Source organism: Zootoca vivipara, chromosome 10 (genome assembly GCF_963506605.1).
Source record: "Zootoca vivipara chromosome 10, rZooViv1.1, whole genome shotgun sequence".
Lineage (NCBI taxonomy): Eukaryota > Metazoa > Chordata > Lepidosauria > Squamata > Lacertidae > Zootoca > Zootoca vivipara.
In genome coordinates, this window is record NC_083285.1 from 42,230,752 (window position 1) to 42,242,775 (window position 12,024).

At 42.1% G+C, this 12,024-nt stretch overlaps 1 protein-coding gene across 1 annotated transcript in view; it reads right to left on the reverse strand.

Moving 5' to 3' along the window:
- The window catches only part of ADSL (adenylosuccinate lyase), a 32,103-nt gene extending 21,642 nt beyond the window's left edge, over positions 1–10,461 (reverse strand). Inside the window, exons 1-8 of the mRNA XM_035127064.2 lie at positions 10,204–10,461; positions 5,900–6,103; positions 5,132–5,176; positions 4,568–4,647; positions 4,133–4,304; positions 3,603–3,649; positions 2,091–2,181; positions 1,234–1,303 (exon numbers count right to left, since the gene is read on the reverse strand). Of these exons, the coding sequence (XP_034982955.1) occupies positions 1,234–1,303; positions 2,091–2,181; positions 3,603–3,649; positions 4,133–4,304; positions 4,568–4,647; positions 5,132–5,176; positions 5,900–6,103; positions 10,204–10,347 (853 nt within the window). The 5' untranslated portion in view covers positions 10,348–10,461. The remainder of the gene's footprint in view (positions 1–1,233; positions 1,304–2,090; positions 2,182–3,602; positions 3,650–4,132; positions 4,305–4,567; positions 4,648–5,131; positions 5,177–5,899; positions 6,104–10,203) is intronic.
- Between the last annotated feature and the right edge of the window lie 1,563 nt (positions 10,462–12,024).

The window sequence follows — 12,024 nt, forward strand, 5'->3', positions numbered from 1 at the left end:
ATTGGGATTTTTATTAAAGTGATACAAAACAGTACAAGAACAAGGCAAAAATTAAGCAATAAAGCATAGTGAAACTAGATAGGGTCACAATAGAGACTGAAAGTAACCAGTGGGAAAAATTATATCAGTTATACCATATATTACATAAATTAATCACTTTAAAAAAAAGTTGTATTGAAAACAAAACTAAAGTCAGTAAGAAGTTGAAAAGACCTTTGTATTTCAGTCTCGGGCCCTCCAGAGGGCTAGTCTTGTGACAAATTGTAGTTTGTACTTCACCTGCAAACCTTGACTGGAAACCAGGATCAAACTATGGTTTTAATTCTTTGTTTGCAACACAAGTGTAAAATATAGATTTCCACATTACCTCTGAACAGGCAATGAGGAATCACTGCATGCAAGACAGAGAGTAGTGTGTGAGGCCAAAGTTCCTCGACTGTTCAGTTTCATAGCATTAGGGCAGGGGTCCCCAGACTACGGCCCGGGGGCCGGATGCGGCCCAATTGGCCAGCCAATCCGGCCCGCGACGACCCCCGCTGCCCGCCGCCCGCTCTTACGGCGCGCAGCGCAGCAGCGCTCTTCCGGGTCGGGAAAAAAGTGCCGAAAATCCTTTGTGCGCATGCGTATGGGCCTCTCCCGACCCGGAAGAGGTCATTTCTGGTGCACTTCCGGGTCTGGGAGGCCCATACGCATGCGCACAACGGATTTTCAGCGCCTTTTCCACCCTGGAAGCGCGCCGCCGCGCCAGTAAGCGCCCGTGCGCATGCGCACGGGCGCACACTCCCCCGCCCGCCGGCCCGCACAGGCGCGTGCTCTCCCGTCCTCTGGCCCGCCGCGCGATCGGCGCGGTGGGAACCGGCCCAAACACCGGTAAGTCTGGGGACCCCTGCATTAGGGCATGGTTTGGAATTACATCTAAAGCAGCCCATTATCTCACTTTCTTAGAGGAGTCAAAGTTTCAGACTCCTTACAGCAACTTGTTGGATAGCTAGCAAAGCAGTAGCTTCAGAAATTTAATTTGCTGGTAACTGTATGCATGCATGTACTCCTTAACTCCTTATGTACTCCTTGTAAATAAAAATGGGGTGTAAATGTACCAGCTGATCCACTCTTGAGCATGTTTACACATACTCCATTTTTATTTTTATTTCAATCATTCAACTTCAAAAGGGCGATCAATACAAGTTAATTTAAAAACAACAACAAAATTCTGTTTCTAAAGCCATTGCTTACCAATTTGGTCTTTCTCAAAAGGTTCCTCTAATTCTTTGAGGTTGGCCAGAAGGCGAATATCAGTACATATCTGGAGAAAAACAACTCTAATTAGTTCAGACACTGTTTCTGGACAGCATTAGTATCCATCAGAAATCTTGGAGCTGGTTCATTTTACTAACCACTGGGGAGAAAAAGAGATTAATTCATTTCAGATGCAGGCACAGACTTTCAGATGCAGGCATGCAAGATTTCACAATTAGCAATGAGTCTATGATACAAAGAAATAGTATAAAAATTTTCATCCTCTTATTTTAAAGGAAATAGGATAAATTCTGAATATGAGCACATTCCCCACCCCAAAACATACAGATTTTAATTCATCCCTACTATACAAGTGACTCTCAACTTATGCTGGGGTTACATTCTGGGGATTGCACATAAAGCCAAAACCACATATAGTCAAAACACATTGGGTTCAGTGGTGGGTGGGATTGCCAAAGTCTTCCCCCCCCCCCAGATGTCTAACCCTCTGAGTTGCTCTACCAACTTCCGAACACTGTGCACCGCTTCTGCTTACTGGCAGAGAGAGGCAAGGCAGTGCAGGCGCAGTAGCAGGAATGGTGGACTGGCTCACTTTTACTTTTTCAGCCATCTATAATTCAATAGATCTAGAATATCTCCTAGATATCAGGTATACTACAGAAATCTGTGTTAAACACAGGAGAAAAGCAAAAACATCAGAATGTGGCCACAGTTTCTAGAAGCTTGAAACCTCTAAAGAAATAATTTATGTGGCTGTGCAATTCAAGTAGGCATCCAATTGAGTCCCTATTCTCAGTGGTGCCTTTGAATATAGAATTTTAAGTAGTTCTTACCTTATGTACAGATGCCCCTAGACTGGCCAGAACAGAAAGAACTTCAATATCCACTTTGCGACTGTACGTCTGCCCTGTGACGATATAAGCGCTGAAACCAAACACAAAAGATAAAGCATCATGAAGTTTAACAGAGCCTATAAATGAGATTGAGAAAGCATGCAACAAGAAATGAACATCACACAACATCAACTGGTTCCCTGCCCCTCATTTTATATCTGCTTCCTGATCCAGTGGAGGTACAGTATTCGTTTGAAACAATCTAGAGAAATTCTTAGTGTGACTGTACAGTTCAGTTCAACATGCAGTAGGGTAGCAGAAAAAAAGGGAAACATGCATTCACATGGAGAAGAGCAAGACTGCAAAGGACTAAGATGGGAGGAAGTTCCATTACAAACCTACATCATGGAGTAGATTATGTAAGCACAGCCTTTCCCCTAATAGGTCCTAGTAATAATAATAATAATAATAATTTATTATTTATACCCCGCCCATCTGGCCGGGTTCCCCCAGCCACTCTGGGCGGCTTCCAGAAAAACAGAAATTCTAAAATACAGAAATCCATCAAACATTAAAAGCTTCCCTAAACAGGGCTGCCTTGAGATGCCTTCTAAAGGTCTGGTAATTGTTCTCTTTGACCTCTAGTGGGAGGGCATTCCACAGGGTGGGTGCCACTACCGAGAAGGCCCTCTGCCTGGTTCCCTGTAACTTGGCTTCTCGTAATGAGGGAACCGCCAGAAGGCCCTCGGAGCTGGACCTCAGTGTCCGGGCAGAACGATGGGGGTGGAGACGCTCCTTCAGGTATACCGGACCGAGGCCGTTTAGGGCTTTAAAGGTCAACACCAACACTTTGAATTGTGCTCGGAAACGTACTGGGAGCCAATGTAGGTCTTTTAGGACCGGTGTTATGTGATCTCGGCGGCCGCTCCCAGTCACCAGTCTAGCTGCCGCATTCTGGATTAGTTGTAGTTTCCGGGTCACCTTCAAAGGTAGCCCCACGTAGAGCGCATTGCAGTAGTCCAAGCGAGAGATAACTAGAGCATGCTAGCAGTTAGCCGCAACAGCGGGAATGTTAATTGCAGAGCAGAACCCAAATTTATATATAGGTCCAGAGGTGCTCATCTTAAGAATGCGGAAGGGCCATAGTTTAATGCAGGCATCCCCAAACTTCGGCCCTCCAGATGTTTTGGCCTACAACTCCCATGATCCCTAGCTAACAGGACCAGTGGTCAGGGAAAATGGGAATTGTAGTCCAAAAGATCTGGAGGGCCGATGTTTGGGGATGCCTGGTTTAATGGCAGGCTTTGCATATCTAAGATCACAGCTTCAATTAATGATATCTCCAAGTAAGGCTGGAAGCTCTGGAAAACCATGCTGCCAGTCAGTTAGTCTAGATATGACAGTACTAAGTGTAAGACAACACCAATGGTCTGACTCAGTATAAAGGCAGATTCCTGTGTTCTTAAAGCGGTAAAGGCAAGGAAGGAGAGGGTTTTTTGGTTTTTTACATACCGCTTAAATCCCGCCATTGCAGTCACCAGCCTGTCCAGTTCCTCCACCTCAGGGGAAAAATAGATAGGAACCTCACTCAGAATGCAGTGGCTGAAGTGGGAATGATTGTGCCTCTTGCATCATTCTGAGCACTATAGGTGTTTTGCTGATGCAATCACTATACAGTATTGCCCTATGCTCAATCTGCTGTCTGCTTCCCACAGTAATCAAAATTATTCCGTAGGTCTCATGCAAATTTCATATTAGCAAAAGCCCTAGAGCGAAATGTCCCAGGAAGCAACTTTGCTCGTTTCTTGATTGGGGCATAAGGTGCACCTTATGGATACTCTGACTGCTGATTTAGAACTATTTTTTTACTGGTTTTGCTGTGGGATTTTGTTGTTTTTAGATGCTGTTTCAATCGTCTCTTCCACTACTGCTCAGGATGTTTATGTTGAATGGCAGCCTGTTATTATTACTACATAATACAACAGTGAAGTGTTCCAAAAACTAATTGCGATTCAAAATTGACACTTGCTGGGGATACGTACTTTCTCATGATCTCCTTCAAAGAGCTGCAAGAAGCTGGCCTGTGTACCAGTGGTGCCTTTCACACCACGAAATCTCAGCTCATTTCGTGCCCGCTCAAGATTGTGGAGGTCCATGCAGAGATCTTGGATCCACAGACAACAGCGTTTACCCACAGTAGTCAGCTGGGCAGGCCTAAAAGAACACAGAATATGACTCAAGAATAAGCCCGTACAGCTTCGTTCATGTTACCATACAGTGTTTGCACTTGATGCTTTGCAAACATTTCTATCACAGTTTCTTTCAGAATCTTATAGCCGTGATTCATTTAGTTCTCCGGAGTTTAATCTTGCACAGTAGCAATTAAAGGCTGCTGATCTGAGGGTGAGTAAAAGAAACGGGGTAGAAATGGGAGCAGCACCCACAGAATTAAATGAGTATTTGTATGAATTACTTACTGGTAGTGAGTGAAGCCCAAGGTGGGCAAGTCAGCATACTTCTCAGCAAAGTCTGCAAGACGGCTGATCACCCTGGCAAGCTAGCAAGATCGAAGGAAAACAGGAGGGAAGTCACAAAATAATTATTTACATTTTTATCCAATTATTATTTCAAAAAGGGTAGGACAGAATACAAGGTTCTTCATTCATATAGAGAGAGAATCTGACAGACAAGTCTGAATCATTCTCCAAGAAGAATTGTAAAATGCTTAGAGAAAAAAATATATATAACTTAATATGATGCCTCTATATTACTACTCCTGCTACTGCTACTATTACTATTAGTTATTTCATTTAGGTATGACCCTTGCAGAGTGAGGGATTTATATTAGAAAATATATAAAATCAATTCATGTTATATTATGAACTGTATGAACACAACTGGAATCCAACATTGATCAGGTGCCTTGTAAAACAACTACTTTTTTCTCAGTGTCTTGCCAGCTCCTAATTGTTTCTAGTTAACTCTGGCAAACAGCCACTTAGAATCAATAGCACCCACTTCTTAAAAACTGTGCGTCTCACCTTGGGAAGAAGCAGGTTGAATCCATCCCGGAGAACTATCAAGTCCTAACAGAAAAAGGAATAAAACAGCCAGTCACTCACATTTTTATTCAATAGCCACATGCTTATCTACACTCTCCTTTCAGGGTAATTTGCAATTTCCATAAAGACAAATGGGTATAACTAACATTCTCTTTGTGTATCAAGGAATCAAGTAGTCTACTGTGCACAAGCATTTATTTTGGTCACTCTCAAATTCACTTGTGCCTCAAAGGGATCAGCATTACTTCTGTGCCACCCAAGAGGGTGAAAATGAAAAGACGAGAGAGAAGAGAGGGTTATCTCACTCAGAACTTTACTGGATTTTGAATTTTTAGCTATACGATACTTATTTTCGTCTTTTTAATAAAGAAAAAATATTGCTGATACTTTACAAGATTGGTATTTCAGATAGTAAAGCAGGGATAGCAAAGAACCATTATAGTGGTACCTCTAATTACAAAATTAATTTGTTCCAGAAGTCCATTCTTAACCTGAAACTGTTCTTAACTAGAGGAGTGCTTTCGCTAATGGGGACTCTTGCTGCTGCTGCGCCGCCGGCACACGGTTTCCGTTCTCATCCTGGGGCAAAGTTCTCAACTCAAGGTAACTCTTCCAGGTTAGCGGAGTTTGTAACCTGAAGCATTTGTCACCTGAGGCATTTGTCACCTGAGGCATTTGTAACTCGAGGTACCACTGTATAGTGATTCAGCCCAGCTTATGGAGAACAATTTCATAACATTGTTTTACCGTATTATCTCCCACGTAGCAGGAAGTTGCTCCAAGGTGAATTATTCCTGCAGCCTTTGGACAACAGTGGGCAAATGTATGCACATGGGCCATTACATCATGACGTAACCGCTTCTCCTCCTCAGCTGCCATCTTGAAATCTATGCTGTCTAGTTTTGCTTCCATTTCCTGTATTTGCTCATCTGTAATAGGTAGACCCAGTGACTGCAAGGGGAAAAAACCTGAAGTTAACTAACACATGACCCCTATTCAAGGACACCCACACTAGTAACATCACTGAATTTATACAATCCCCTGGGATCTTATTCTTATGCAACTTTCAGAATCAGGGATGGGTGACACAAAGCCCAGTTTATTCAAGATTAACTTTTAACTACTGAGGCTAAAATCCAAAGTCCCAAGGTTATTACAGTTCTGAATGAGTTAATTTTAAAAGAACACTTCATTGCAATTAATATTAGAAAAAATGTTATTCTTATAGATCACAACAATTTGATTTAAATAAAAACGTAAAATAATTTTGTAATTTCTCTTTTTGAATTTGGCTGATTTACTATAGAGTTTATTTCATTTTCTACCTTCTATATTCAAGCAGTTATTTTAGTTTTGTCTCTGACAATACGTGTCCCAAATAGCTTTAAAAACGGAAAGAGATAGCAGACTAAAAAGACTGGAGTTGCCTCAAACTTGAATGTCAACCCAGTGGTATGAAAAGGGACTATAATGCTCTATCTACAGTACAAATGATTTTTTCAGAGTTCTAAAGGAAGCCATTATAATTGACTCTACTAGGCTTTCTGAAAACACTACCCAGAATTTACTGTAATTGACTAAAGTCTCAATAACTGTCTTTTTACACCTTTTTCAATTTTTCAGAGGAGAAATAAAGTTGTGCTTTGCCTTTCCATGATTTGCATGTAACATCACATCTATTTTCCTAACCTGCCTGCAGAATCTTAGGTGCCTCGTTTACCTTCTGCTGCTGTTCCCACTGAATGCAATTTAAATAAAAAAAAAAGCAGGAATGTTGCTTATATAAAAAAAGGCAAACAACACATAATTACGCACTCTTCACTACACTGAATCCTCTACAACTAGAAATCTAATCCTATCCCATGTCAGACTGAAGGGAGATCTATTGGGGATCGCTAGTAGCAATCTGACAGAACCCTGTTGAAACGAACAGGTGCTGTGTGTCTGTCTCTCCATTTCCAGCTGAAAATCAAGACCAGAGTTGTAACTCCTCAGGAATGTGAACATACAGATAAAAATAACAGGCTCCCCAACTCACATTAAAGCACAAGATATGTTACAACAACATCTGCCATGCTTTCCAAAAATATGGTTCTGTACAGATAGAACTTACTTTTGCTTATGTGACTTGGTAAAGCAATATGTACACTGCTATATAATAAAATAATCATAAGATGAAGGATCTAGAGACCCTCACCCATTTGCTGTTTGCTCTTATGTAGCGATAAATATTTGGTTTTCGCAGAGAAAGTGGCATGGGGGGGGGAGCGCTTGAACAGAGAACTTTGCCTTGAAATCCAATGCCCTTTTTGTGCAAGGGGGAATATTGGGTTTGTTTTTGTTCTTATTTTTATTATGTATTTTGCGTCTTTTATATTAATATTTATGTTGTGAACCATCCTGAGGTCTATAGATGAAGGGTGGTATACAAAATTAATATTTTTTTTTTTTAAAAAAATAGAAAAGTGGACAGAAGCGTAGATGAGCTCTTTGTTAAGTTGTAAATCCCACATTCTAAAACTTTATATGTCATAACTTCATAGCTACTGTGATATCTTGTACTTCAGCAAATGACAACCTTTGTTAAAACATCTGCACTGGCTTTCCACATGTTCCTGGACCAGGTTCAAAGTTATTGTGCTGATTATATATCAACACAAGTCCTGGTCTCTATTATCAGACATAAAAGACTGGTCTCTATTATTTATGCAGAGCTTTCAGAGCATACCACTCGTCCCTTGGTTCGCTTTATACTTTACTAGGAGAAAGATCTAAATGTTCAAAAAGAGGAATTTGAATGGAAATCACTGTGGTCAGCGAAGCCTCACAAACCCATCATATGCGAAGAAATGCTCAAAGTTGTGCACAGATGGAACAGTACACCTGTGCAGATGTCTCATATTATACTGCAACCAATACAGGATTGCTGGCAGGCCTGTGGGCTCCGGGAAATACCGTATTTTTCTATCTTTGGTGGGAATGCCTTCTGCTCTCATAATTCTGATCCCAAATTTATAAAGAAATACTTAAAATAATTAAATCATCTGCTCAGGTTTAAGAATTTGTGACATGGATCCTATCTGCTGCTAGGATTTCAATAATCTAGCTATGGAAAGCTTAGGGGGAAAAAATCTACATTGGTCTTTGTGGTATAAGAACTTATGGACTTTAGGTTATTGTGTGTCTCCAGATTAATGGGAGAACCCGGAACACTTCTACATCATTTGGCAGGATTTTATTTCTTATGCTTTGAACGTGCAATAGTCACCACACATGCTAGCCTGGGAAACATGGATGCCTCAATGTATATTGGTGTGTTACAATTTCATTTTCTTTCTTTGTTTCTTTATGGTACAATGTAACACCCTGCTGGGTTGTCAGAAATAAATAAAAAGTCCTGAACAACCTGGATCCAGGATACTTTAAGGACCACATGGTACCATTTAAAGATTTTTTGAGGGTAAGTGAATCCCACTAAGAGTTGTAATAGTTTAACATTTGGATCAGAAGATAAAATCCACTTTGTTTGTTCTTGATTGACAAAATCACTTTGTGAGGTATAATACACATTAGATAAAGTGCTATTGCTTGATAGTCCGGGTCAATCCCCTCTGGGCTGATGGGGCATATGGAACGTTACCTACGGCTAAGCAAACAACCTTGTATCTTCTGTATGGTTTAGAGTGACGCACAGAGGTTTGTGCAACCAACATGTTCGGAATATTGCTTCCATCCCCTTGGTGACTGATAAATTGCATTGAAATGCACACACTTACAACATACCACGTCTGCAGTGACCTCGAAAATGGTAATCAAAGAGAATAGTCTTTGGGTGGCTTTAAAAAGACGATTAGACAAATTCATAGAGGTAAAGGCTATCAATAGCTACTAGCCTCAATGAATATGTTTTGCCTCCATAATCAGAGACAGTATGCTTCTGAGTACGTTTCTAGAAACTATTTTAGCTAATGTCCATTGTCATATTGTTGTAATCAGATGAGAATAGCAAAAATGTAACTCTGCATAAGGATCCTGATGCAACAATGGACACTCACAATATGAGCAGACACGTATTAAAAAGTTACATTGGAATTCTCAGCCAATACCTTTTTCAGGTGAACAGGATCCTAGAATCTGATGAGAAATGAAGAACCACAGCACATTTACTAGACATTACTACCACACATTACAATGTTGCACTAAAATAAAAAAAAAGACATTTAAATTTAGAAGTCGAGTGCAACAATTTTACTTCTGCAATTTGTATACCGGTACTTCTTGATCACAGTTTTCTCTAAGTGGTGATGCTCCTTTTGTTTCTGAGCAACCCTTGCTGCTAAACACAATATAGCCTTACAACTGTGCAACAGTATCAAAAACTTATATCAAGCGTTATTAACAAAACACGACAATTTGGAGAAGCCAACCTGATGTCTTTGGGATGCCTACAAACAAGATGCGAGCATAACAACACTTTTGCTCTCATTTCCCGGGGATCAATATTGGAAGCTGTGCTATCAGATCGGATCCTTCAGGCCATAAGACATCCAATATCGCCTGAATCCACAGACAGCCACAACCCTCACCAATGGGTAAAATCCCCTTTTAAAGCCACCTAAAGTGGCAGTCATCACTACCTTCTTGTGGCAGCAAATTCCTTAGTTTAACTAAGCACTGAGTAGGGGGGGGGGGAGGATCAATTTTGGCTGCCTACCATTCAGCTTCATTGGATGACTCTCCAGTTCTAGTGCATTATTAACAAAACTGGGCAGATGTACACACACAAAGAGAGAAGTATAAAGGACATGTAGGTATGCAAATACATTAGTGGCGTCAAACAGAACAGGCATGTTGGCCCTTCACCTGTTGCACAGGAGGAGGTCTGTTAGCAGCGTGTGTGTGTGTGTGTGTGTGTGTGTGTGTGTGTGTGTGTGTTAGGGTCAGTAAAGCTGCAAATGCCACAAACCCCCATTGCATTGGGTGGGGGTCCGACAGGAGCCTCTCAATTTAATGGGCTGGTCTGGCACAGACACGAACCCGCGCGCGCCCACCTTCTCAGCCTTGGCCAAGTAAAGCCAGAGGCGCCGCCAGGTGCTGAACTTCTTCCTCTCGCTGAAGTTAAAAGCCATGTCGGGGCTGGCGTAGCGCGAGACGAGAGGGGAGCGGTAGCGGCAGAAAGGATCCTCCTCGGCCATCGTGGAGAAGGTGCCTCGCAGGGAAGCGACAGCCCTGAGAGAAGCAGCAGCAACAACCCGCAGGCGAAAGAGAGGCAGCTGCCCGAGGACCGTAATAAAGCGAACGGAGAGGTCCCGCCCCCACCTCAACCTCACCTCCGGCGTCCCCGGCCCCCTTCCGGTACGCCCGCGACTGGACTGGGGCAAGGTCGGGGTTGCAGCGGCCCCTGCTGCTTGGGAGGCTGCACTGCAGTCCTCGCTCCCCTCCGAGTTAAACTCTCCACATACACTTTTATTGGCTGCAACTCTATTGGCTCTATTGGCTGCAACTCTCTATTGGCTGCAACTCCCGAATAGGTTTTGAGGGGTCTCGACTCGGCAAAATTCTTACTGAAAATAGCTTCCATTGTTGCAGTGGGGTTAGGGGAGGCATATTCCGTGTTAAGGATGGTTAGGAATAATGAATGCATCGATTCCTTCACACTGTATAAACTAGTGGGGAACGCCTGACATTTCCATTGCTTGCCCCAGTTTATGGAGGAGTTGGAAGAATTAGAGATGGGTCTATTACAAAATGGTGTCAAGATCTCACTGCCCCAACTTTGTGTGGATATCTGGAGCACTTATGTATTAAGTTGCATGTTCAAGATTTGTGTATCAATGGTGATCTACTGTTGATAGTATTAGTATTATTTGTATACTATTTTTTCCTCCTCTTTCAACTTTTATTTACATTCATTGCTTTTATATTTTTTCCTTTCCTTGTTACATTTGCAAATAAATATTTTTAAAGGGGGTAGCTAAAATTAGCAAGAGATATGAGGATCTTCCATGTAAGCAAAGGCCCAAGAGATTAGATTTTAAGTAGTATCTGTATGAGCTGCCTTTGCATATGTTTATTAACATATGTAGTGTGGACAGACTGCTAACAGAAATGTCTTGTTACACTAGAACTTGGACATTCCTCTGCAGGAACAGATTTGCATTAAATTCACAGAAGGCCAAAGGAAGTACTTCACATAGCAAAATAAACTTGTGGAGTTCACTGCCATATAAGTTATAGTGAGGACTACTAGCGTAGATGGGACGTGGGTGGTGCTATGGTCTAAACCACTGAGCCTTGGGCTTGCTGATCTGAAGGTCGGAGGTTTGAATTCCCACGATGGGGTGAGCTACTGTTGCTCAGTCCCAGCTCCTGCCAACCTAGCAGTTCAAAAGCATGTCAAAGTGCAAGTAGTAGTACTGCTCCAGCGGGAAGGTAAATGGCATTTCCATGTGCTGTTCTGCTTTCGCCAGAAGCGGCTTAGTCATGCTGGCCACATGAACCGGAAAAACTGTCTGCGGACAAACACCGGCTCCCTTGGCTAGTAAAGCGAGATGAGCGCCACAACACCAGTTGTTCGCAACTGGACTTACCGTAACTGTCAGGGGTCCTTTACCTTTACAGTACTAGCTTAGATGGCTTAAAAGCAGAATGAGACAAACTGTGTCTATGTCAAATCAATTATTTGCCATTATAACTATACAGAAAGTGTCTGTAAGCGGAAACACTACACTTCTGAGTACAAGATACAAAATATGACCCATCACCCGCTTTGCTTGGAAGCTTCCAGAAGCAGCTGGTTGCTCGCTGCTGGAAACCAAATCCCAAACAAGTCAGACCTTTGTCTGATGCAGGAAAAGAATTATCGTGTAGCA